Genomic DNA, 25,359 nt, shown 5'->3' on the forward strand with positions numbered 1-25,359 from the left:
GCCGGAGAACTTGATGGGAACTTAGCAGGAGAACATGGCGAGAACCCAGGCCCTGAACGGAAGCCAATGAAAGACTGTGTCACAGCGCCCTCTTCTGGCCACGGTGTGCTACTGCACCCAGTTACCGACATGATGGTGTTCTGGAAAACGTGTGCGTTTGCGTGCATGCGTGTGTGTACTCCTTCCCGTAAACTCCTGAGGTCAAACGAAAATATAAAAAATGAAAAGAAAACCACACCAAAATATTTTCACATATTTTATTTGCATGATGAGGAGCGGAACGGCTTCCTATTGGCCGGGGCGCCGGCAGTGGGCGGAGTCTGGTCACGTGCCCCTGCCCCGCTTGGGTCTGTCAGGCTACAGTTCCAGTCGCAGGCCGCTTTTGGCCTTTTTCATGTTTTTATACACTGCGATACACAAACAAGAAGGTGTTGGCAAAAGTGTATGTGTGTGTGTGTGTGTGTGTGTGTGTGTGTGGAATGCTCTCAGGGATGCTTTCACTCACGTTTGTTCAGGTCACCGGGTCCGTAGCTGTAGACCTTCTCCCCCTTCTTGCTTTTCAGGTCCCGACGCACACTCATACTTGGATCTGCGGGACGGTGATGACACATGGGTTAACGTTGAGTGTCATCAGCCAAGCGGCGGAAGGTGGACTCATAGAACTCATATTTACCCAGGAAGATGATCCTGGGGACATAGAAGCCGTCCGGGGCCATGCCCAAGGCTGAGGTCTCCTCCTGAGCAACAGAAGGTGAAAGCGGTTGATGATCTTTCAATGTCCGCAACGCCAAATGTTTGGTTCTCATGTCTCACCTACCGGCACGTTGACCATGATGAAGCTCTTCGCGAGGTTCTGGATTGACTTGTCGACGGCAAATGCTGCCTTTAGTTCTGTTAAAAATCAGTCATTGGTACGATCATTGTCTGGAGGCTATTCCAGCTGTCATTGGGCCGGGGGCAGGATTCAGCCTGGACCAATCACAGGGTTGCATATGGAGACACGCAACAATTCACTCACTAATTCACAAGTCCAAGCATTTTAGGTCTCCAATGAACCTCCTGCATGTTTTTAAATCGAGGGAGAAACCCGGAGAGCCCGCTAACCAGGCTACTAGGAGCAATCCAGGGTTCAGCGCGTCGCCCGAGGACACGGCTGAATTCAGACCTAGGAAGGAAACTGTCAACCAATAGGAGAGACACCTGCTCGACCACCTGACTGATCACAAATGATCATCACCTTTCATTGCCGTTAAATGACTTTCAGACTCTGATATTCTTTTCACCTCCAGAACATTCCTAACAAACTCCTCCATCAAGATAACTCCTACTCCACTTCTCTTCCTGTCAGTACCATGATAGTACAATTTAAAGTAAGGTCACAATATAATGGGATTAAGATTATAATCTCATGGGATTAAGGTCACAGTATGATAGGATAAAATTCATAGTCTGATGGGATTAAGGTCATAATCTCATTGGATTATGGCTGTAATCTGATTGGATTAAGGTCATAATCTGATGGGATTGAGTTTTGTAATCTACTCCCAGAATCGAAAACGATGACACGGTTCGTGGAAGTTGGCTTTGATGACCTTTGGCAGGGACAGGCTACGTAATCCTCGAGCTGACATTCATTGTGCTATGCTAATTAGCTCCTTAGTTACTAGCATGGAGGCGGTTTCTCCAAGAGGTAGGCATGTTCCTTCGGGCTTCCCCCTCCCACGGCCACCAGCCGGAAGAAAAGAAAAAAACATAAACGAAGTCTCGCTCGCCAGAGAGAAGTGAAAAGTAAATGCGGTGAAATGGAGCATGGCCTGTTGGAAGCGATGCCTGCGACTGGAGGAAGATTCGGACTCCGGGCTCGCGGGGGTTCTCCGGAGGAACACCGGCTGGGTGATAAATGAGCAGAGCCCCCTCATTTCACCTGGTTCTCCTCTCGCCGCTGTTTCCCCTGCCGCCCCCGCGAAGCCCTGCCCCCAGCAACCGCCTCGGCGAGCGTTACCTTGGCAGCTCTGGTCGTCCTCTCTGTGATAAATAGCCATCAGCGGCCTCTTGCTGTGCAAGACAAGAAAGAATGGCATCACAAACTCAGGGAAAACACTCCTCATGCAAATGAAAACTGGCAACTAGCAAAAACAAACTTTGGCTAACTGAGATTAATTGAAGCTAGTGTGTTCATTTCAGTTCTAGAAGGGGTTTAGGAGGTTAAGGTAGCTAAACATCTCGTGAAGTACAGGTGACTTGGGTGTCGGAGATGTTACCTCTTCATCATGTCCAGCAGGGCCTTGTCAAACGTCACAAACCAGTCGATGCCATCACCCCACCCTGCAAACATGGGACGCAGAGGCTTTAAAACGTCGAATGCGACTGCACAGTCAGTCCTCATACAAGGACGTCACATTTTGAGGTTCAACTTCTTGCGTCCTTCGTCTACGCCAACTCTTTTTGGGCCCAACAGTGTTTTAAAACCCCGGATCAAAAAAACAAACAAAAAAACAATGCCGACTTGTGTGATTTCAGAAGTATTCATTTGCGGATTTTGCGTCATATTTTTTGAGACTGCATCAGACTTCGCAACTCTTCCGATATGTAGTGGTGACATCAACTTCTAGGCGGTCTTTCTTTTTCTCTGTCCCCATTTGAAGTAGGGATGGCTGTATGGAGACAGTGGTATTTGGAACTTCTTGCAGTTCCAAGAAGCTTTTTTGGGAGTGGAGATGAAAAATTGGAGGACTTTAAGTTCCATGTGACTGAGATGGATTGGTGAAGATCTGGGTAGAAGGATGCTTAAAAACTCCCTTTCTTCAAACGCTGGGATCTAACAAGTATACATTCAACGAGAACAATGAAAGATACCCAGAATGGAGAGCATCAAAATGAGAACATCAACTCGCTATGGTTGTTTACGGAACACAAAACACTTCCTATCACCCAATGAGAAATAAAGTCCCCAAAGTTGCAGGTTAAAGAGAGTAAATCAAAATACACTTTTGGGCAAGTCTTAATCAGTGCTTTTATGACTGTCACTGGTTTCTCGTTCCCTTGCTCATGGGCGTTCTTCTTCCAGGTCAGAGAAATGGCTAATTTGGCAGAGCCCGATAAAGAGTTCATCACAACAAATACCCTCTTGTTGGTCTTTGAATATTTTCGAAGAAAAAAAAATTGGAAGGTAAAGGTAACAGTCAAACCAAGGAATAAACCCTTCAAGAAACTAAACAGTGGCACCAGCCTGGGATATTCAACAAACAATTAAGGCAATATTTCAGGGCATGAACAAAACAGCCTCCGGTCACCCCAAGCTCAAAATGTGGCCTGTATGTGTTTGTGGCAATAGCACTGTGCACAGGTGCACGCAGGGACTGGGACCTCAGGAAACCATTGAAGAGCAGAGGCTCTTCCATCAGCCTCCAGCCCCTCGGCGTTCATTCTCCATCTGAACACAAGAACCTGCCTGCCTGGAGGACTGAGCTATAGAACCATGTGAATGAGAATCTGCGGCAGCTTTCGAGCTGTCCATCCAACCCTAACCATCCAACATTTTTAAGCGCGGATAGCCAGTAAAGTTAAGACAAGTAGCTGTAACATCACCCAACCCTGGGGCGCCGCTGTTGAAATGACTCATCACAAGGGAATGCAGAACCATCCAAAGTGGAACGTGGGTGTCGCCTTTTCCCCTGGGGGTTCTGCTTGAAAGGCATCGGATCCCCCTACCTCTTGAATAGTCAGGTGCCGTGGCGTTGGTTTCCTGCTCCTCGCCGACACATAGCCCGAGGAGCAACGCCAACAAGGCCAAGTGAAGCATCTCTCCGTCGTCTCGTTCAGAGGACTGTTGGGAATGAAACGTATTCAAAGAAAAGCTGCAAGATGGTTAGCATCACAATTAGTCCACGTCTTCCCTCTCCAAACTCATCAAACAAGCTTAGCTAGGTCGGGTTTTGAGCAAAGGTAATGTCGCGTCTTCACGTCGGAGAAGAGGCTTATTTAAAGGACAGGTTTCAGTGATGGCTTATGTTCACCTGGTCAGCTAGCATACCGGAATTTTACTTGATTGTCAACATTACTTCACTTGTCACAGTGCAGGTCACTTCTTGTTTCCTTCCCTTTTCTTGCCTACAGACCTGTTTCTCCCTACAATACGTCTTCTCTGTATTGCAGACTTAATGGACAAACAGAACAAAATAAAGTCTTTGATTTTGCTGCTGAAGTCCCCATCTAAAGTTTTGTTTCACACACTTGGATAAACAATAACCTTCAACACCTCAAGTTGTGTCAATCAAAGTCAAGCTTTCTGATAAAGAAACATCCTTTTCAGTCAAAATCCATAATCAGATGTGGCAAACCGAAGCAGAGATCTTACCTCGACGCCGTGCAGCAACGAACTAGCTCACCCTTCTAAACCCCCAAACACCTTCACCTACACCTTTTTCGTTTTACATGTACGTCAACTCACCAAACAGGAATATCAATATGCAAGTTATGTTAAAAACGTGGCAATTACCAAGACGCGAACCCCGCTGGTGCAGCTGAGCTGAGACACCGGGGGAAAGTGATACGGACAGACAAGCACTCAATCTCTGCCGTTATTTAAAATTGGACGTGACTGACAGTGCTGACTCAAGATTTGATGTGTCAAAAGCCATCAAACATCTGGGAGGAGAGAGTGCTTGCAAGAGATCGATTAATCATCATGTGATTCTGCGGTTATGCCAGTAGCGGGCGTAGTGACTCACTTCTGCACATACAGTTTTGCACATACAGTACAGTAGGTCCTTTACATTTTTGTTTGCCTGCCCAAAGAAATGAAAATACCAAGAGTTAATGCAAAGTCTTTCTAAAGAAAACGTATGGGTAATTTGATATATTTTTATGTGAGTTTGCAACATTAAAACACACAGCTGGAGGCTGTCGCTATCTGCTGATGTCACGCTTTCCTTGATGTCAAATGTCGGTGAAATCTTCCTCCCCAAGATTTTTATGGCATTTGAAATCGAGGAAGTTCAATCATTTCTGCCATCTGGTTTGTGGAACTACAAAACTTTCCAGAAGGGTGAAAATTTAACAGTGTCAAAAATCTGAATTTGTAGTAAGCAGCCAGCGACATTCAGGCTATTTCCGGTGGAGTGGCAGCGCCTGACACTACCGCCACTGTCCCACAATGCTAAGCAGTAATAACTTTGCTGGAAGCAGCTATGCTAGTACAATGGTCTTCACGGTCTAGTTCAAGTGTAAATACACTGTAGAACTTATACATTTTCATCTCTTTAAATGTTTATGTCTAATTCAAATCACCTGAAGTTAAAATGTGGTGCATTAACATCACACAGATGCTGATTAACCAGGAATTTAGAAAGCTAGCGTTAGACGTCAGTGTACCTCTTCCTTTGTCGCTAGCGTTAGCCGTCATTCTACTGCTTGCTATGTAGTTAGCCCTAGCCGTCATTATGCTGGCTTGCTACATAGCTAGCGTTAGCCATCAGTGTACCTCTTGCTATGGAGCTAGTTTTAGCCGACACTGTACCACTTGCTTTGTAGGTAGCGTTAGAGGCTTCCTACCAGGTGCTTTTCATTAACGGACCTCAACTCCTGGGAGCTCTTCCTGATGCATGGGGGGGATTGGGGTCGAGCAGCAGGGTTCCTCCTTCCCCCCGATCTGATCAATATTAAAAAACACAAAACTTAAATTGTTTCAGTGTGTCTTACAAATTAAATCACTTTTCACTGTGTCTGTCATCATACAAAGCCAACACAACACCTATCAGAAGACCTGATTAATTACTGTATGTGTCAGATTAACCTGTATAATGTATTTAATCACAAATTAAATGTTGCTTTGTGCGTTAGGATATGCATATGTTAGGATATTACACTAACACAATATAACAAGTGTATTGTTCATGTAAACACAACGATGACCAACCAAAATAAATCAGCCTTCCCTGCAAAATATTAATAAGTTTGAGTTGTCAAGTTTGGAGTCAGATGAATTTTGGTTCTCTGCACAAAGACAGATGGATATTGTTCCTTGAATCCTCCAAAATGGAAAATAAAAATAACTGTTCGATCAAAGAAAACACAAATGTGATGAAATTTACTTTCCCGACATGACAACAAGTAGTTTGAATACAAATACTTTACGTACTTTTTCGGGTGTTCGCTTTATTGTTTTTATTTTATTTTTATTTGTTCTCACTTTGAAAAAAAAACGTTTGCGAAAGCGATTCGTTGGAAATAGCCGAGGTTGTCAGGGTAACGAGTCGAGATTCTGTCCGGATGTGACGTAAAAGGAAGTGACTTACACTTCCGGTAACTATTCTGAGGGACCGAAGATTAGCGTACCGTCTTACATGTACATAATAGTATGCACTTTTGCATACTATTGTCTTCCGTATATTATGGTCTGGGATTTCGGACGTCCTAGCTGTGCGCTAGCGCGTTGCTATCATTAGAAAAGAACTTGGTGTCAGTTAACGTTAGCTGTTGTTGCTATGGACACAAGTCTTGTAACGCGCCGCGGTATTGCATAGCAACCGGTGCAGTTTTAAAGTCGCTCCCCGGATGCCGTGAGACCTCCTTGAAGGAGACACATTCAGGGAGCCTCTGCGGTTGCTTTCGGTCTGTTTTCGACATTTTTGGTCGCCACCATCATGAATGCAGCCGTAATGAAGAAGACTCAGGACACGCTCGGCAAAGTGATAAAGAAGCCGGCCCTCACGGAGAAGCTGCTTAGCAAGCCGCCGCTGCGCTATCTTCACGACATCTTCACCGAGGTACGGCGGCTATGCTAACGTCGCTGTGGCTGTCAGTATGTTTTATTGAAAGGCCATCGATTTTTTTCTTTTCCCGGGTTTACAAGTGTTCGAAGGTGCTAAGAGTGACAACTAAATCGACACCGTATTGTTGCTTTGCTTTAACAGGTAAAGGAGAGTTAACGAATCACGCCAGATTTTATTTAAATGTAGCCAAATCACAACACAGTTGTCTGATAACACTCCATGTGGAGCAGGTCTAGACCACACTCTCAAAAATGATCTACAGAGACCTAGCATTCCCATATGAGCTAGAGACGAGGAAAAACTGCCCTATATTTACTGGTACAGAATCCTTGGACTGATCAGAGCTCCCTTTGGACGCCCTTCTGCCTCGACCGATTGGTTAGAAAGACAGAGAAGAATAATGTCTGGAGAGCAAGAGTGTGATAGAAACAGACAGGAGAAAAGAGAGTTGCGAGGGAAAGGCACCAATGGTCACACTCTAATGACAGTAGAGTTGAATTGACACAGATTAGCTTTAATATTCATGAAACAAATAAAAATGGTTGACGCCTGTCAGGATAGCTATGGTAGATCAAGGGGGAAATCTGTGAAACGAGGGATCCCATGGACTCGGGAGAAGATATGAGCTTCTACCGTGCATTGATGGTGGGACATGAATGCAGACAGGATAGGAAGAATGGGAGGAATGAGAGAAGTGCATCACGGTCTATGCCTCAGCAGAGTAAGCCTGTGGCAGAATCACCAGGGGCTAGACTAGCACTAACTATAACTATATACCCAACAGTCATGATCACGTGTCACTGATGCAGCTGTTCATCAACATACTCAGGCTGTCTGAGAGCCAGTGAAAGCAAAGGATTCCCTTTTTTCTCATTGTTCTTCAGGTCATCAAGACCACAGGATTCATGAAAGGTCTGTATACAGAGCAGGAGCTGAAGGCTGAACATTTTAAGGTGAGTGTCTGCTGTGCTCAAATTTGTCCCCTTAAGAGTCATGGCCTGGACTTGACCATGCCAGTTGTTTGGAAAGCCATTGCTGCACCCTGAGAATTATCCTTGGGGTCCGCATAGTCGCTGCTTGTTCATGTCCACCACATCCTCCTCTGTCCTGTTGTTCTTCACATTGCATCCCCATCCAGGACAAGGAAACCAAGATGGCCTTCCTTCAGAAAGCCATAGATGTTGTGATGTTGGTGACTGGGGAGCCGCTTGCTGCGAACCCGGCCCGCATCGTCGCCGGTCTCGAGCCCGAGAAAACCAATGAGCTGCTCCAGACCATCGCTAAGTGCTGCCTTAACAAGGTCAGTGCCCTCAAGGGAACAATATGCGCGACACACATTTCTATTTGTGGACGCCACATTTTAGGCCTGTAAGTTACTCAGCAGATTTGTTGCCGTGTGTTGTCACAGATGTCCAGCAGGGAGGCAGTGAAGCGAGTGCTGGCCGGAGAGAAACCCGACGTGAAGCCTGTCTCCACCGGCTCCCGGGAAAAGGTCAATACGGAGAGCCACGAGCATCAGCCGCCTCGAGCGCTTAACCCCGGGGAGCAGGGCCGTGGCAAAGACGCCAAGGGCCGCGCCAGGGAGAAAGGAGGAGGCCAGCAAGGGGAGGAGGATAGAGAGAGAGCTCAAGAGAGAGAGGGTGAGCCAGACAGAATGAAACCCAGACGGCCGAAATCTCCCAGAGAGCGGGACAGGGACAAGGACAAGGCGAAAGGCGTAGAGAAAGAGAGGACGATGCCGGCAAAGCAGCCCAGAAGGGGGGAGGACAAGAGCAGACGTAAGGAGAGTGGCAGTGGCAAGGTACCCCGAAAACCCACGCTCAGACCGACGGCGACCGACAGATGATACGGCGGCGTAAGCAACAATAGTGTCACCCTTCTCTGGCGGTAACAGTGACGGCATTGTTGCTATGTTCATTTGCAGGCGAAGGTGCCAGCCAGCGGGGAGAAGTCGGAGAGGAAGTCCAAGCCCAGGTCGGTCAGCCCGCGGGACAAGGAGAACAGCGAAACACGCGATCGACACCCAGACAGAGAGGTCAGGAACCTTGGCTTTGCCTGACAGTGATCTTTTCAGGGGCCACGAGGAGAATGAGCTGTATCTTTTTGAGAAAAACACAATCCCTTATTATGTGGTGTTGATGCACAGTGTCAAGTCTGGACCTCCAGACTCTCTCCCCTTTAATTGGCACTAAGTGTGTGTGCACTTGCTTGTGTGTTTGTGTGAGTGTTTGTGCACTTGTTTACTTGTGTGTTTGTGTGTTCAGAACAAAGTATCGAAGGAGTCACAGAAAAAGGCCAAACCTGAAGAGCCTGGCAAAGCAGACCAGCCTCTGCCCGTGGTAAGTACGTCTCGATTTTGGAGGAAAATAACAAACCTCATGTGCAGTGGGGATTGAAAATATGTGAGCCACCTAAAAAATGTACATTCACAAAACTGTGACATGAAGCTTTGCCTGATAGGTAAGTAGATAAAGAAAATCTAGTTAAACAAATCAGGTTAGAAAAATATGTTTCATATGTTTGAAGATGCAGTAACACATGGACTTTGACTTGGCCCTTTTAGAACAGTTACTTCCATGACTGCGCTCGTAATTCAGTTAGCTGGTATATCAAATTTGATTTCCCCTATAAAATGAACTGAAACACTGTTAATCAATGTTTTTAAATAACAAAAACGTACTTTATAAATAACAAGTGATGTATAAAAAATATTTCTCATAAAAGAAACTGTAGAGAAATAAAGTGATATTATTAAGTGTATTTATTTTGAAGATCAGACAAAGGTGCGGCGATGGCAGAGGAGATGGGTGGAAGTTTTCCTGCACACTTGCTACACTTTCTCGCTAAACTTAATTTAGCGACGAATGCGGCTCCTCTCCTTAAAACAATCAAACTTTCAATCAAATCTAAGCTCTAAATGGCTCTTCCAATGCCTTGGCCATTGGCGTTCCCACCGTCTGCCGCACCAAATCCCCGTAAATGATTCATACTTTCTCACAGATGGCAGCCTCTCCATTTCTTCATGGATAACATGCATACCTCGCTTGTTTTTCTGTGATTTTCTCTGGGCTACCTCGTGGCGGGTGGCGGTATGACTGTTTTTAAATGCCTCCTCACAGACAGCAGCGGCCGCATCAATGTCGAACGCTCATCCCGCCCCCTCCTAACTCAAATCTCGAAGATTCAAAGATTCAAAGTGTTCATCGTCATATGTACAATGTGGAAACATGTTTCCCTGTACAATGAAATTCTTACTGTCCGTAGTGCATTTGGATATGTATTGACAATAAATAGTTAGTGCAAACATTGTTATAAACATGAACAGTGTTGGCAGTGCAAGTAAACCATCGAGTGCAGCTTGGTGTGCAACTCACAAAATGCAGTCGCAGTGATGAGTGCAATTTAAATAGCAGTAGTTACATGTGCAGTGCTGCATGTAAAGTGCAGAAATTGAAGAATGAGTGTCAGCTGTTAAGGACTCTGATGGCAGTCTGGTAGAACAAGTTCTTGAGTCATGTTGTTCAACTTTTCATACTCCTGTACCTCCGGCCAGAGGGTAGGCGTGTGAACAGTCCATGTTGAGAGTTGGGTGTGGTCCTTGACGATGGACTCTACCGGTGGCAGATGCTCTGTAGGGTTCTGCTGACCCTCTGAGGTCTTTGGCACTCGCTGAAATCAGATTGAATGAGAGACGCCTTGTATCTCGGAAAACTAGTAAGTTGTTTCATTCGTAAGACAAGGTTCCACTATAGTTCGAGAGTAGAAGTGTTGATAGAAGAGAAATGGTAAAGTCATTAGAGACAAAACAATGAATAAAAAGCATGAGAGGGCAGTAGTGGGTCTGCTAATAGAAATGTAAACTGTTCCACAAGCTGGAAAAAAGTGCACTTAAAACACCCTCAAGTCATATGTAGGTACCTTTAAACAGAACTAGGCCATCAGAAAATGAAAGGGAGAACACAATCATTGTGCAGAAAAATGAATCAGAATCTTCTGATGGCAGTGCAATAAGGATAGGGAATTGGGATTGAAATCGGACATTATTCAAAGGGGAAAAAAAGGGAGAGGCGCTATCGTACATTTTCCATACCACAGTCAGGAATGTTGTTAAGAATAAAGTTTGATTGTGTGAAAGGATTGACGCCAATGAAATTGACTGAGATTACGAAAGAAAATGTACATGTATGACTTGAGGGTGCTTTGGGTTAGGTAAGTGATTGAGGCTATGGTGGTTTCGAAATCACGCTACATCTAACAGATCTCCCAAGTAACTCGAGGACCCCCGACTCACATTATTCCACCCTCTCTGAGCGTATAAGTCATGATATAAATAGAAGTTTATGTGGTAAAAGGAGCATGCATGATTTTGAAATTATCCCAGATTTGTCTTAGAGGCAATGCAAGGCGGAGTTCCAACTCCAGTATCGCTTGATCTCCTCACCACTGCCGCCAGTGGGATCCGTCAAAAGTGCACGGCAGAAAACGGCGGTGCGCCGCTGCCGCAGGTCTACAAAGGAGAAGAATAAGAACTCCCAACATTTTCCGATGAAGTAAAACATACTGGAAGAAAAACCCCGGGAGCCCAACCAAACCGGGTTGGGCTCCCGGCCCAATCTGTCTGGTCCCGATCCTGATCTGCGATCGACCCGGACTCGGGTTTCAACTCGCACTCGGGATGGCGTTCAATTTTCCGGTCCATTAAGAATACCGTCTTGTGTGTCGTTTACACGTTTTTCAGCTTTGATTGACTGTGTGTGTCCATATCCAGCCCAAAGCATCTAAGGAAACGCAGAAGAAAGTCAAACCCGAGGAGCCCGTCAGATCAGAGCAGCCTACGTCGGTGGTGACTTTTATCGCTTTGAAAATTAAAATAAAATTAAACTTTTACCTCTTTGTGTCCCTCCTGTCAGTTCTGGTTCAGAACAACTTGACACGCGAGGTATTTTGTTTGGGAGGAAAATATTTGATTTATTTTTGTGATCCTTAGAAAGGAGCCAGCGGGAGGCGGGGAGGAATTCAGCCCCGCTGACCAAATCATAAAAATACACTCAGTACACTTTAGGCTCGGTGTGTGTTTTCCTGGTTTCGTGCTGATTTGGATGAAAGCTGGTTCGATTCCGGTGGTCCACCGGGCGTGTTCTACATGTTCTCCTTCCTGGGTTCTCTCCAGGTTCTCCGTCTTCCTCCCGCAGTCCAAAGAACAGTCGGTTGATTCATTGAGAACTCTAAATTGTCCGTCGGTGTGAAAGGGTGAATGATTAGATGTCTCTGGTGTGCGATTAGCCGCTCTTGGGCGGAGCTGCTCCAAAAGCGCAGTTCTAAGAACTGTCTGGTTTGAATTCGGTTCCAGGAAATACCCTACTCCAGGGAAACATTTTGTTTATATTCTGCTGCGAGCCCTGGAAACCCCTTTTTCGATGACACAGGCCAGAAGAGCTTGGACCTCTTCAGTGCCCCATTTCTCCCTGTTTCTGTCAATTATTAGCCCATGTTCCCAATGGAGGAACTTTTTGCTGTACCTAGAACTGTTCCAGGAACTAGTTCATTTCTTGGTGCATCCAGACAGCAGACAAACCGGGTTCCATGGGGACTCATGTGACATAGATGCTTGGTGGAACTCATAAGCCACATCCATTACAACAGTGGTCCCCAAACTTTTTATCACCGCGGACCGGTCAACACTTGGCAATTTTACCGTGGACTGGGGGGTACACATAGATTATTTATATTGTGAATATAATAATAAACATGAATCCACTGTGTACTCGTATGCAACTTTATTAGCAGTTTCCTCGTAACATTGCGGCAACAAACTATGAGTATACAGAAGGCTTCCGGGCGCCGCATTTTATGCAAAGGGGTCTGCTCTGCGGGAATCACCTGTTGCAATAAATCCATATTTCAAGTACAACTCCTGGTATTGTCCGTTAAAGAGCTTTCTTGTTCGTGGAAGTTGGAGGCTCTTCTCCTTTCTCTTCACTGGGCCTTTTCCCCTTTGAAGAGAAACTTTCCAAAGACTCCTTTTGCTAGCTTGTGGGTTAAATATTTGGAGCTCAAGTGACTGAGATGTAACCGAGAGAACCCAGTCATTTTTCAAAATAAAAGATTTTTCAAAATAAGATTATTCAGACTCAGATAATAACTAACGGAAATAATTAATTACTTCTTGGGTGGCCCGGCACCAATTGATCCACGGGTCGGTTGGGGACCACTGCATTACAAGATCCTGCCTTTGGGGCACCACTATTTCAAACTTATCATGGTCACTGTTCAGCTGTTTTCTTGATAAGTCCAGGGTTAGCTAATGGCTAATTGGGTTCTTCACACAGCGAAGCAGCACAGAGAGATGATAAAAACACTTCAACGCATCTGATAGTCTGTGGTTATTATTCCTGCCATGCAGAACATGAACGCTATGCCGACTTCGCTCTCCGTGTTGTCCGTGTCATCTTCCCCTTCTTCGGAGTGATTTGTTTTCGAGTGTGGCGCTTCAGGTGCACGTCTCTGACACTTGTGTTACACCGGTCTCTACTGTGGTCCCTTACTCCCAGTTGGAATGCAAAACTAAAAGGTTCCCCTGGAGGAGGCTAGTTTCTGGGATGGAATTCGAGTTGCCCAAAAGCAGCCACTGTTGCAAGTCGCTGCAAGAAGTATCTGGTAATGGCCTTGGCTTATAGTTCCACCAATCACCAAGCACCTACATCGCTTGAGTTCCTATGAAACTGTAAAAAGACCCCTGCCTCAGAGTTGGAGCCTAAGTAGCTCCATGAAGGTCCACGGTCCCTGGTTCCTCTGCTGTCCGAACGCACCAAGAAACAGCCTGGTACCCGAAAAGGTTTTAGGAACCGCAGAAAAGTTCCGACAGTGAGAAAGGGTCAATGGACAGGTTGAACCCCACCCTTGTGCCCAGTGGCAGCTGGGATTAGTCCAGCCCACGTCAAAGCCATGGTTTAATCATGTGAGGTCTTGTCCCTTTGTGCACAGCACCTGCACATTTCCAGTGGTGGGAAAACACCACCCTTAATCCGCTGCCATGCAAAACATGAGTTTGCAGAAAAAGCAGTTGCCCCCCTTTTTTTAAAAAAAAAAAAAAAACAGCACTGCTATTCTTTACAGCCTCACCCCTTCACCGAGCTATTAACGCCTCCCACTGACACCGCAGTGTATTTTCCCCCTGCACCGGGCAGTCCAAGTCAGCCTGCTGGGTTATTGACGGCGAAGGACTTTTTTTTTAGCCCCGCAAGTGGGGCCGTAAATAATTAAGCTCCGCTAATGTTCCCGTTCAGACGTTGGATGGCGCAGAGGAAGCGTCGGTTTGGCAGGACTCTGCCGCGGGCTGAATGTTCCAGCGGAGCGTCGAACTGCCATGCTTTCGGCTCCATGGTTTCTCGGTCGTCCCCGGCAGCTCCGCTTTCACGCCGCTGAGAATATTTCTGGCCGCGTGTCCGACGGGGTTTGTCGCTCTGGTACACTTGTCACTTCGGATTCAGATATCTTAACAACCAATGCTTTAAATGTTTCTGCCTCTTATTATTTTTATTTTTTTTTACTTCTATCGCTATGTGTCTCCTATGATACATTCTGCTACTTCTCGGGGTTCCCCTCATTTTACATTGAATCAATAGAGCTTGTGGGGATGTTAAATGCAGCTTCAATGGTGGCTACAGATGTAGAAAAGACTAGGACTCATCACGCGGCATACTGAATACACCTGAACGCATCATGAGAGCGGCCAGTTAAGAGGACATACAAAGGAAACCGTCAAGGCTGTTAGCGCAGCTATCGCCTCTTTCTTCCTTTTTTGTTGTCCAATTAGGCTTCAACTACCCCTCCTTTGCTGTCCGTCAGTGCTGTTTCAACATTCCATTCTTCTCTGTCTTCTGGTGCAGTTTCCCGCGCCCCGCCTCCTTTTTCTCATTGGCTGTCGGCCACATATGTTTTTTTTTAAACACCTCTCCCTGCTAATACCGACATCGCGTTGTTCTTCTTTTCTGTTCCTTTCATGGTTGGACTTGAGCATACTGTGCAACATTGTTCCCCATGACCTCTGGCGGCTGGTTAGCTATCCCCAAGCTCTTCGAAACAACACTTTCGCACAAAACGAATGCAGAGGATGAACGGAAGGCTCCGCCCGTCTGTGGATTTAACAGCGAGCTGAGATGAATGCGCCAGCGCGTTGTATTTCACACTCCTAACCAACAGGGGGCAGCATATTACCAAAAATTGCTCCAGTTTCCCGCAATCCATTTATTTTTACAATATTGCATTCTATGTGTTCATGGAATATCTGAGTGCTTCCTGAATATACGATGACTAGCGTCTGATTAGCTCACATATTTGCTAACTTCCCTAGCATCGGGCCAGGGGTGACTGCAGCTGTCTATTGTGAATAGGAGCTTTCCACGCCAGGCTCCATGAAAGCTTCATCACTCCCTTCAGTCATAGCCTGGTATTACACCAGGATTAACCGAAAGCTGCACACAACAGCAGACTAAAAGTCCGCATCATTAACCACCGGCGGGTCTCCTCTGATTCCCCTCTTAGCTTCCCCCTTCACCAACTGACGCGCCTCTCAGGAGACCCTCGTCTTCATCTGCCAGAAGCCAAAGGAGGAGCTCAAGGTCCGAAAACCAAGGTGATGCAGTGATTCATCGGTTCTGAAAAGTTCTCTAGAGGCACATAGCGTCTCAAATCCCTCACCGGCCTTGTCCCATTTTCCACCCACAGGGGATCCCGACGGCAACGGAGGTGAGTGCGCCAACTCTTTTATTCTTGATTTAAAAACTCAATAGGCCGTTTGGAGGTTTGTGACAAGGGGTCACGGCCACAGCCCAGCAGAGTGCCATGGGATCCAAGTGTTGACTTAAAGCTAGAGCTAACAGCTATGTCCACGCAAAGTAATTATTCAGTTCAAATTAAGCCTGTTTAAGTAAAAGTAACATAAAAGCATATGAAAATTATCGTACATTTTATGCACATTCGCGGTAAATCTTGATGATCTGCTGCTTCTGACTGAGTTTTAACACTGTTGAAGCCCCTGTCGCAAGTGGAGACGCTCAGTCGCCCCAGCAGCGGGTTCCACCGGAGCCCGTGGAGGCCCCGGGTGCCGCCGTCCTGACTGCCTCGACCCCCAGGTGCGTTCCGCCCGCTGTTCTGAACTTGTGCCGTAGATTTTTTTTTCCCTTTTTGACAGTCCTTTGACATCTTGCCCTCCTTGCAGTAGCAGGCCGCGGCATGGCAGCGCTCGGCCGCCCCCGCCTCGGATCAAGACGTTGGAGAGCCACCACGACGGGAACCCGGCCGAGAGGTGAGGGACCGGCTTCCGTACGGACCGGCTGCACTGATAGGCCGATCGCGAGCCCATGACTGCATGGATCCACTCAAGGAGAAGATGGAGACTCGGGGGCCAGACCAGAGCAAGTACCAGGATTAGACCAAGACCAAGATTAGGACCTGACCCAGGGTCAGGATTATACCAGGAGTAAACCAAGGCCAGGATTAGAACACAACCATGGTCAGGACTAGACCAGGACTGGGGCCATAAAAAGACCAATACCAGGGCCACGATTAGACTGGGACCAGGACTAGCCTAAGACAAAGGCCTGACCAAATAAGTGCCAGACCAAGACCAAGATTTGGACCTGACCCACGACCAGATTACATCAGGAGTAAACCAAGGCCAGGATGAGAACTAGTCCAAGGCCATAAATAGACAAGTACCAGGGCCAGGATTAGACCAAGAGTGGAAAAGATCTAGAGCAGACAAGGACCAGGATCAGACTACATTAGACCCTCTGAAACCAGCCGGCGACCCACCCGTCTTGTTCTCCTCCTGCCAGGCAGCACAGCGTTGCCGTGGCACCAGCGGCCATCATTGGTGACTGGAAGAAGCTGCCCGAGGATGAGGACGAGCAGTTCCTCGTGAAGGAGGCAGAACCCCTGCCATCAGACACGCCCGAGAAGGTACGAGACCTTCACGGCGAAAGTGTAAGCACCAGAAACGCGGACTCTCCGCTCGCCACTCATCTTGTCTCTACCCACACAGGAAGTTGCTCAAGAGCTCACCAGCGATGAGAAACATGGTACGATCCGTTCTTCCTGAGAAGTTAGTTTTTTTTAAAAAAAAAAAAAAAACAACAAACACGACCTCCTTTCCTCCCAAGGCGGACTTGTGGAGAAGATCCTGGAGACCAAGAAGGAGTATGAGTCTACGCCACCGCCGGGCCAGAAGTCCGCAGAGCAGGTAGGCGCCTTCTGTCCAGCCACCACTAGAGGGCGGTGTCGTACAGAGGCGGTGTGTGTGCCGGGAGGACTCGTCGCAGCGGACGCGCTCCTAGTGGACCTCCTTCCCCGCGGTGAAGGCTCGGAGCCCGCGGTGATCCGAGCGACGCTGGTTATTATCAAAGGAAAGACGTAAACAAACGGAGCGGGGAGTTGTAATTGCACTGCCTTGGGACTACAAAAATGCCCCCCCCCCCGCCGCACAGCCTCCGCCGCCCGCCAGCTAGACTGATTGTCCAATAGCCAGACGAGCTCCTCGTGGACCACACACACCACCGACACACATCAAGATGTCTGGAGTTAAATGAGCTGGATTTCTGGTATTTCTCAATATGTCTCGCAGCCGCTCTTGTTGTTGTTCTTGTTGTTGCTTTTGTAAAAGCGAAGGCTCTCGGCCGCCTCGCCTCGCAGTTTCAAACGGACAATAAGACTCCACAACTTGTAGAAACATGGAGCGCAAAGATATCTAGTCCTAGAAAGGTGTGAGAGGGTGAATTGTTGCATGTCTCTTAATAGCATGTGAAGGGAAGGGTGAAAGTTTGTCTTTATTTGCGGCCCCCTGATAGCCTGTGATTGGTCCAGGGAGGACGCCGCCTCTCCCCCAATGACGGCGCACGGGAGGATTTCGATTTGACGTTTTGCTCTTGACATCAACTTCTCTCCGTGTTCTCCTGCCTGGGTCCTCTCTAGGTTTTTCTCCCACGGTCCCAAAACATTCAGCTGGTTTTTGATTGGTTGTCGCTACACGTGGGCCTTTGATTGACAGGTGACACGTCCGGGTTGAACTCCGCCCCTCGGCCGAGCCGCGACTGGGATTGGCTCCAGCCGACCGCAGCGGCAGCAGTAGTAGTGTTGAGCTTGAATGAATGAATGATCCTTTTAAAAGTCCAGTCCGTTCAATCTGGTAAAACTGGGATTACTTACGATTTATTTGTGTTCTGCTTGGTTTGTTTCAAGTCGTTCATCACAGCAGCCGGTCATCATGGTAACAGCTGCTCTCCCGGTCTAACCGGCGCGCTCGCCGTCCGCCGGCTGCATTGGGTGGTCTCCGCCACCGAGGCATCCCCTCCTCGCTGACCACCCGGACTCTGACGGCTCCACTGTTTTAGCCCGTCACTCATGCAGAAAGGCCCCCATGATCCAGGACCCTGACACGCACACACGCTCTCTCTCTCACACGCACACATGTACACACACACAGACACCACCTCTCATAAATCACAATCCATCAACACAGGTATTTAAAGGAACTGTTCGGTAAATTAGCCGTGATTCCTCCGGTGGGACCGGCCGCCCCTCCTGTCAGGATTCGGGTTCTGAAGGCAAACGCTCGAAAGGTCGTTTGCGACACGATCCACATACGCACTCCCGATCCAGCAGGGGAACCACCGCGGCCGCCCAGGCGGAAAGTAGTTCCAGTCGTCAGGGAATCCGATGACTCTTGATCTCTGTGCTAAGCTAGCTAGCAGGAGCACAGCTACCAGCCACCTGATTTAGATGCTGACAAACTCCCAGAGTCTCACTGCCAGTGTTGTGACGGTTTGAAGTCCATCCATTCAGTCATTTTCTTTACCGCCTATCCTGCGCTGTGATTGGCCGAGAGGCCTTCATCCTAGACTCGTCGTCTCCATCACAGAGCCACATAGAAAGATATACAACCATTCATTGTTTCATCCCTGTCTGGGCAATTCAGGGCTTCCGGTGAACCTCCAGTATGTTTTTGTCTAGAGGTCTCAACCTCTGGCAGCTTCTTCTCACACGCTTCTACTGTGTATTTCCCGACACCTCCAGCTCCATCTTCTAAATCGGGGCCCTGGCTTTTTCCCTCCGGGGCCCCTGTTGCTGCAGGTATGCGCCCGTAGGAGCCCTACCTCCTCCCCCTCCTCCTCCTCCTGGCCGGCCTTGCCTCGTCAGCTGTAAAAAGAACTGTAATGACTTCCTTCCTGACATGAAAGTGCGGAGAGGTCCATTTAATGGACTCATTTTTTTTCTTCTCCCTCTCCCTCTCCCTCTCTCCGCCCCTGTAATCACGGTAAAAACACGGCAGGTCAAAAATGTAAATACCGAGCTTCCCCACTCGCTGCCGTACGGCGGGTTTGAAATTTCAGCCGCCACAACTCATTTGCGTTTTTCCCTAAACGCCGATGCCTGCCTCCTCCGCCTTTTTATTTCCTCACCCTTTTCAAATAACTTTTGACGGAAGTTCAGTTCTGCCTGTTCCGACGCCTGGTCTTCGTCAGCGCCGCTGCCGCCTCACTTTTCTTTTTTAAACAGTCAAATGATTGTGTTTTGCCCCGTGTACCGCTCCCTCTCTCTCTCCGTGAGTGTGTGAAGAATTCGCTGTATATTTGTCGGGATGGCCTCTTTCCTGACCCCTTGGCGGGGTTGTATATTATTCCAAGATACTTCTCCTTTTTATTTACACAAGATGTGCCCTTTTGCAGCAGCTGCATTTTCATAAGAATTTTTTTGTGTACACGCCCCCTCCTTGTCCTCAGCCCCGTCGAATTAAGCCCCTGATGAAGGTTCGCGGCAGACAAATAAACCCCCGCGGCCGGCAAATGGACGGCCGCTGAGTGAGAGCAGTTGCCGGGAAAACAAATCCTCGGCAGCGAAGGTTCCCCGCCTCTTCATAAGCATCTTCTGGCAGGAGGAAGGGAGAAAGGAAGGGAAAAAAGAAGTTATCGGGGGGAATCGACTGGAGCGCACTCGGTTCGCGCGACTGCTACGGGATGGCGTGCTGAGTGGGCGGCTGCGGCGGTGCTGTGCCCAAACCACAAGCTAATACTTCGTCTGATGGTGTCCCTCCTCCACCCAGAGATGCGTTCTAGGACTGTTTTCCTTTCTCGGTTACTACAGGGCAGAGAGGTTGCCCCCACCCACCTTCACTCAGAGCGGTGGTCCCAGTCCCTCAACAACCTTGCAACAACATCCTGAACATCCCCCGCCGCCCCAGGCCTAATTTCACAATCCGTTTTAAAATGGGGGAGCACGTCCCCCCGGCAACCACCCGACTGTCGCTTGCGGTAACCGCAGGGTTGCTCCGCCGGGGCAAAGACCTGAAAGTTACAGGTGAAGTCACTGACCAATCCAAATGCAAAGGGTCTCTTCCGGTCTAGAGCTAATAAAGTGCTTTAAGCTAGGTAGCATCACCTGCACCAATGGTAGCAAAGCTGCCATGGGAGGCGCTAACAAGGCCATCAGGAGCAACTTGACTCGGGGCAGAAGTCAGCATTTGTGAGCAGCATTCTGGTTTCATGCCTAGACAAAGAACTATTACAGATGCTGTATTCGCTTCAAGAATGCTGGTGGAGAAGGACAGAAAAGGTCAGAGGGAGCTGCTGGGTGCCTCTGTAGATCGAGAAAAAGCTTACGACAGGGTGCGGAGAGAGGAACTACGGTACTGCATGAGGAAGTCTGGAGTGGCAGAGAAGTATGTTAGACTGGCGCAGGACATGTATGCCAGCTGTGAGACTGTTTTTGAGGTGTGACAGAGAAGTTCAAGGTGGGGGTGGGACTCCATCAGGGGTCAGGTGGAGGATTTTAAGTACTTAGAGTCAACAGTCCAATGGAGAGTATGGAAAAGTGGTGAAAAAATGGGTTCTAGCATGTTGGAACAGCTGGAATAAAGTATTAGGGGTGATGTTTGACAAGACTATCAGCCAGAATGAAAGGAAAGGTGTGTGAGACAACAGTGAGACCAGAGATGTTGAATGGTTGGGAGACAATGGAGTTGAAGAGAAGACAGGACGCAGAGACGGACGTCGCAGAGATGATGATGTTAAGATTTTCTTTGGGAGTGACGAGGGTGGATAGGATCAGGAACGAATCCATCAGAGACATGTTAGATGTTTTGGAGAGAGGGTCAGAGAAGCCAGACTGAGATGGTTGGGTCATGTACAGAGGAGGGATAATATATTGGTAGACAGATTCTAGAATTTGAGCTGGAGGGCAGGAGGTCTAGCGGAAGTCCGAATTGTTTTTTTCAATTCTCTGGAGGTCTTTCTTTTGCGTCCAACATGCCTCCTCTTTATCAGGCCTCCTGAGTTCCACAAGGTCTTCAAGGAGGTACGCCAAAGGGTTCAGTTTTTGTCCCGCTGATATTCCAACCAGCGCCACAAAGGCTCATCATCTATCCCCCCCGTCCTGTTCTGCAGTAAGTTTACAGATGAATCAGCTTGATTAGTTTCTCCCTTCAGACGACGTTTACCGCCAGACGCCACCAGAACCTCCTCTGGTTAAGTGTCGCGTCTCCAATTCCAGGTCTAGAAGATGATTTGTAGCTTCTCAGGGCTTCAGGTGGAGCTTGTGCGTTCTCGGTTACCTTCAGCGGGGTGTTCGCCGCATGTCGGTCAGACGGCCAGCGGTTAATGCAGAACATGGCGGATGCCTTGAGGAGTTTTCGTCGAATTGGTCCGAATGAATCTGATCGGCTGCCGTCAAATTAGCTCCTAGATTTTCAAAATGGGGGTCCTTTAGTTCTACACTCGTCTCGTGAAATACAGATAATGGAGTTCTCTCATGCATTCAAAGAGCTTCTCCTCAACACGGCACCGCCTGGTAGCTGGAGCGGATCCCTCGGGCCGAGGCTCAGCCTCCAAGAAGCCTCTTGGGTGAGAGGTGAAATATTTTCAAGTGAAGTCCATTTGCCACGGAAAGAAGATTTACACCTGAGTGCGCTCCCAGTCTTTCCTTTTGTCCCCTACAGAGGAGGGTGAGAGGGTGAGAGGGTGAGAGGGTGAGCGGGGGCTGCATTAGCAAACAGAACAAGCTGCACCAACCAAACTGCACAACCAACCCGCCGTGTTTGTCTAGCTGCAGGGCTCGCAGCGCCCTGGCAGGGGCAGCCACCCACCACGACGGAGGGGTGGGGGTGGAGGGAGCGTCAACCCACGCCGGAGTCACCTGGGCCTCCCTGGGCGGCCCGTCTGAGGCCACAGCAACACACACACACACACACACACACACACACACACACACACACAGTTGTCCCGACTAGCTGTGTGTTCTTGACACGGTCTCCACGCCGCCATTGTCGCCACATCTGATTTCTGCCGCAGAGGCAGGTGTGTGTGTGTGTGTGTGTGTGTGTGTGTCTCTCTCTCTCTCCCCGCCATCAGTGGCACCCCGAAAATGTCACAAATTAGTCTGCGAGTTGAACTTGAAAGGGGGTCTAAGTGTGCTGGTTGTTACTCAATACTGTAGTAAAATAACCTCACTGCCACAGCCTGTTACTAAAATAAACAGGGCTCGGGATGAGGAGCGCAGGTGTGTGTGTGTGTGTGTGTGTGTGTGTGCGTGCGTGCGTGCGTGCGTGTGTGTGTGTGTGTGTGTGTGTGTGTGTGTGTGTGTGTGTGTGTGTGTCCACTGCGTGTTTCCCCTCAAGCTCAGTGCTGTGTTTATGTCTGCGCGAAAAACGTGTGTGTGGCTTCAGAGGTTTCACGGTGCTGAGTGTTTTCTCATCACACGCCCATACACACACTCACACACACACACATGCGGTCTCGAGGCCTTGCGCGGTCCAGCTGAGCAAACATCCTTCGGGTTCGCCGCCTGCCGAGGGAGGTCCTCTCCTCGTACCTTTCCCCGGGTCTCCGCCATCAGGGGACGGGGTGTAATTGGGGTGTATAGAGACACACACACACACACACACAAAACCCTCCCCCTTACACACACACCCACACACACACACACACACACACAGACAGCTTCCCCTCAAACCCACAACTTCATAACTGTCAGCTAGCCATGCGTTTGATCTTTATAAACACACCGAGGTCGGTACTATTCCCTCCCGACCTTTTTTTTTTTCAAGCTTCGGAACCCAAAACCTGCAACGCCCCCCTTTTTTTGACCCCCCCCCCTTACCCCAGGTCGCCACTTGAGACCCAAGGCTGGCAAAGGTAGACCCCCCTCCCCTCCTGTGTCGGGTTTATTATGCTAAAGTCTGGGGAAAGACAGGTGACACCTGTGTGGTCCAGCGGCTGATTGATGCGCTACGCCACGTTAGCTTGTTTTCTTTAGCCTGACGGACCTGCTTACGGGAATCGGACCTTCAGCTCTTTAAATGACCCTCCTGCTTGGTTATTGCTGCTGATCGCACCTGAAAGAGGATGCTAATATGCTAAATTAGCATCACGTTAGCTGTAAAGCTGCGAAATTGCTGTTGTGAGTGGGAGGCCACGGCTGTTTCACTAACTCCCGAGTCTTCGACGCCGTTGACCTTGTGCGATTTGACACCCCCCCCCCCCCTCCAGGACCTGCTGTCCGAGGAGAACCAGAGGAGGGACCGGGACCTGGTCTCCCGCGAGGTGGAGCGCCTGCGCTCCTCCATCCAGGCGGTGTGCCGCAACAGCCTGCCCCTGGGCAAGATCATGGACTACCTGCAGGAGGACGTGGACGCCATCCAGGCCGAGCTGCAGGCGTGGCGGCGGGAGAACAGGGAGCTGGCGACGGCCTTGGATGCGGAGCGGAGGTGAGTTTTTCAGGCGCCTCGCGAGCAGCCGCCGTCTGGCACCGCCATCAGATTCGTCATGCCGTCTACCCGCAGGGAGACGGAGCGGGTGCTGGATCCCCTCAGGAAGGAGCTGGCCGATTTGGACCAGCTGATCAGGGACGAGCAGGACAGGAACTGCGCGGTAAAGGCCAACATCCTGAGGAACGAGGAGAAGATCCAGAACATGCTCGCCGGCATCGGCTTCTCGCAGGAGCGCGAGCCGAGGAACAAGGGCCGCCAAGAGTGACGTTGAAGTAAAGTAGCGGATTAGGGCCTTTTGACACAACTTAGGTTCTCTTTAAAATGTATATAATGTAAATGGAGGCTGTATAAAAGTTCATGTATTCATATTTAATTTTCTATTGGGGTGAAATAAAGCTGAGTACGTCTGCAGGCTCAGGGCTTTTCTTCTCACGAGTCTGAACACCTGCGACACGCACAAAACACGGTGAGAAGCCCATTTAGCTGCCATTTAAGCCACGTTTATGTCGCGCGTTGGGACGTTTAGCCCCCGTCCCCATCTCCACCCCCGCCGCGCACCTGCTCTTGGGCAAATCCAGTGAACCCAACAGGTGGGTCGGGAGTGGCGCTCGGACAGGGACCCCCATTGTGCGAGTCGTGACTCAAAGACGCACTGACTTTGTCCGTCAAGGCTCACAATGGTCGCTAATGAGCGACTTCACCTTTTATCCCCCCTGTTCACCTCCACCTCCACCACCCACTAATCCCTCCATCTTTTATCCTGACCTGGACTTTAAATCTTGGAATTGAGCGGCACTCTGTCAGGAGAGAGAATAGAGGGGAGAGTTTTGAGCTCTGTGGGAGAAACATCTGTGGCGTTTTGGGGCGCGTGGTGAACTCGCCGTCTCTCAGAGGTCGTGTGTGTCCAAAGCTCCGCTTTGTTCTGAGCTCAAGGTCAACTGAAATGTGGTTAAAATTAACTTTGAAATGTTCATAACTGGATCTCTAATAACCGTCTAATCAGGAGACATAGTACACTATTCTGACCGTCACACACACACACACACACACATTTAGCGTATCTGTTAGTGATTGCAATACTAATGTGTGTAGCTTTAGCACTATGCTAATTTTCCATTAATTTTCTTTTTTTTTTTTTGATTTTGCATTTTTTTTTATTTTAAATGTATTATTATTATTAGATAGAACATTTTTAGTGCAAAATCCATAGCCAATATCCTTCTTGAGTTGCTGGTAGGACTCGTCCCCATTCACCCTCTCGTTCAAACGTCACAACTATTCATCCCCTCATTCACCCTTGATCTCCAGACATGCAGACATTCACCCTTTCATCCACAAATATTGGCAATTTAGGTTTTCCACTAACCCCTGCATGTTTTCAGAGTGTGGGAGGAACCTTGAGGAGCCCCATGCAGACACGGGAAGAACATGGAGACTCCACCGAAAGGCCTCCCTGTTGAATCCAACTGGGGGAGCTTGTGAGGCAGAAGCATCTAATCCATTGATTTTAATAAACTGCACTCATATATTTTAACGATAAATAATTTCAAATGACCTTATATGGACACAATATAGAAATAAATAGTTTGATGAGGATTTTAAATATGTAATAATGTTATGTAATATATATATGTATATATTTATATATATATAGTCAGAAGACATTTTATCTCCACTCCTATTTATGGCCGTTGATGCACTTGCAACAAGTTTCAATAAATCCTAACATGTATGACTTCCTCTTCACCCTCTTCACCTCTGACTTCCAGCAAACCTGCGTTTCCTGCCACCCCAAAATGTTCTCAAATGACTCTTCCATCATTGGAT

The 25,359-nt window shown here is 48.3% G+C and overlaps 2 protein-coding genes across 7 annotated transcripts; one reads left to right on the forward strand and one right to left on the reverse strand.

Moving 5' to 3' along the window:
• Positions 1-275: 275 nt before the first annotated feature.
• Positions 276-4,610, reverse strand: agr1 (anterior gradient 1). 3 transcript variants are annotated; one of them, XM_086144585.1, is made up of 8 exons: positions 4,499-4,610; positions 3,712-3,826; positions 2,262-2,325; positions 2,003-2,055; positions 818-891; positions 674-737; positions 506-589; positions 276-407 (listed from the first exon to the last, which is right to left on the reverse strand). In XM_086144585.1, the coding sequence occupies exons 2-8, from the start codon at positions 3,800-3,802 to the stop codon at positions 358-360; spliced, it is 480 nt and encodes a 159-aa protein (XP_086000711.1). In that variant the 5' UTR covers positions 3,803-3,826; positions 4,499-4,610; the 3' UTR covers positions 276-357. The 3 variants fall into 3 exon arrangements, with proteins under 3 accessions (XP_086000711.1, XP_086000712.1, XP_086000710.1); XM_086144586.1 differs by lacking the exon at positions 4,499-4,610 and adding an exon at positions 4,358-4,398; XM_086144584.1 differs by lacking the exon at positions 4,499-4,610 and adding an exon at positions 4,358-4,392 and having other exon boundaries at positions 3,712-3,857.
• Positions 4,611-6,176: 1,566 nt separating this feature from the next.
• Positions 6,177-23,945, forward strand: ift54 (intraflagellar transport 54). Of its 4 annotated transcripts, none has more exons than XM_086145322.1 (16): positions 6,209-6,767; positions 7,658-7,726; positions 7,912-8,073; positions 8,182-8,574; positions 8,698-8,808; positions 9,038-9,112; positions 11,542-11,616; positions 15,318-15,408; positions 15,501-15,521; positions 15,808-15,907; positions 15,997-16,080; positions 16,613-16,736; positions 16,819-16,855; positions 16,937-17,016; positions 23,312-23,529; positions 23,605-23,945. In XM_086145322.1, the coding sequence occupies exons 1-16, from the start codon at positions 6,645-6,647 to the stop codon at positions 23,795-23,797; spliced, it is 1,956 nt and encodes a 651-aa protein (XP_086001448.1). In that variant the 5' UTR covers positions 6,209-6,644; the 3' UTR covers positions 23,798-23,945. The 4 variants fall into 4 exon arrangements, with proteins under 4 accessions (XP_086001449.1, XP_086001448.1, XP_086001447.1 ...); XM_086145321.1 differs by having other exon boundaries at positions 6,211-6,767; positions 15,994-16,080; XM_086145325.1 differs by having other exon boundaries at positions 6,217-6,767; positions 8,182-8,265; positions 15,994-16,080.
• Positions 23,946-25,359: the final 1,414 nt, after the last annotated feature.

The sequence above is a fragment of the Fistularia commersonii genome, chromosome 4, assembly GCF_037954325.1.
Source record: "Fistularia commersonii isolate RoL2024-O1a breed Wild chromosome 4, RoL_Fcom_v1.0, whole genome shotgun sequence".
Classification (NCBI taxonomy): Eukaryota; Metazoa; Chordata; class Actinopteri; order Syngnathiformes; family Fistulariidae; genus Fistularia; species Fistularia commersonii.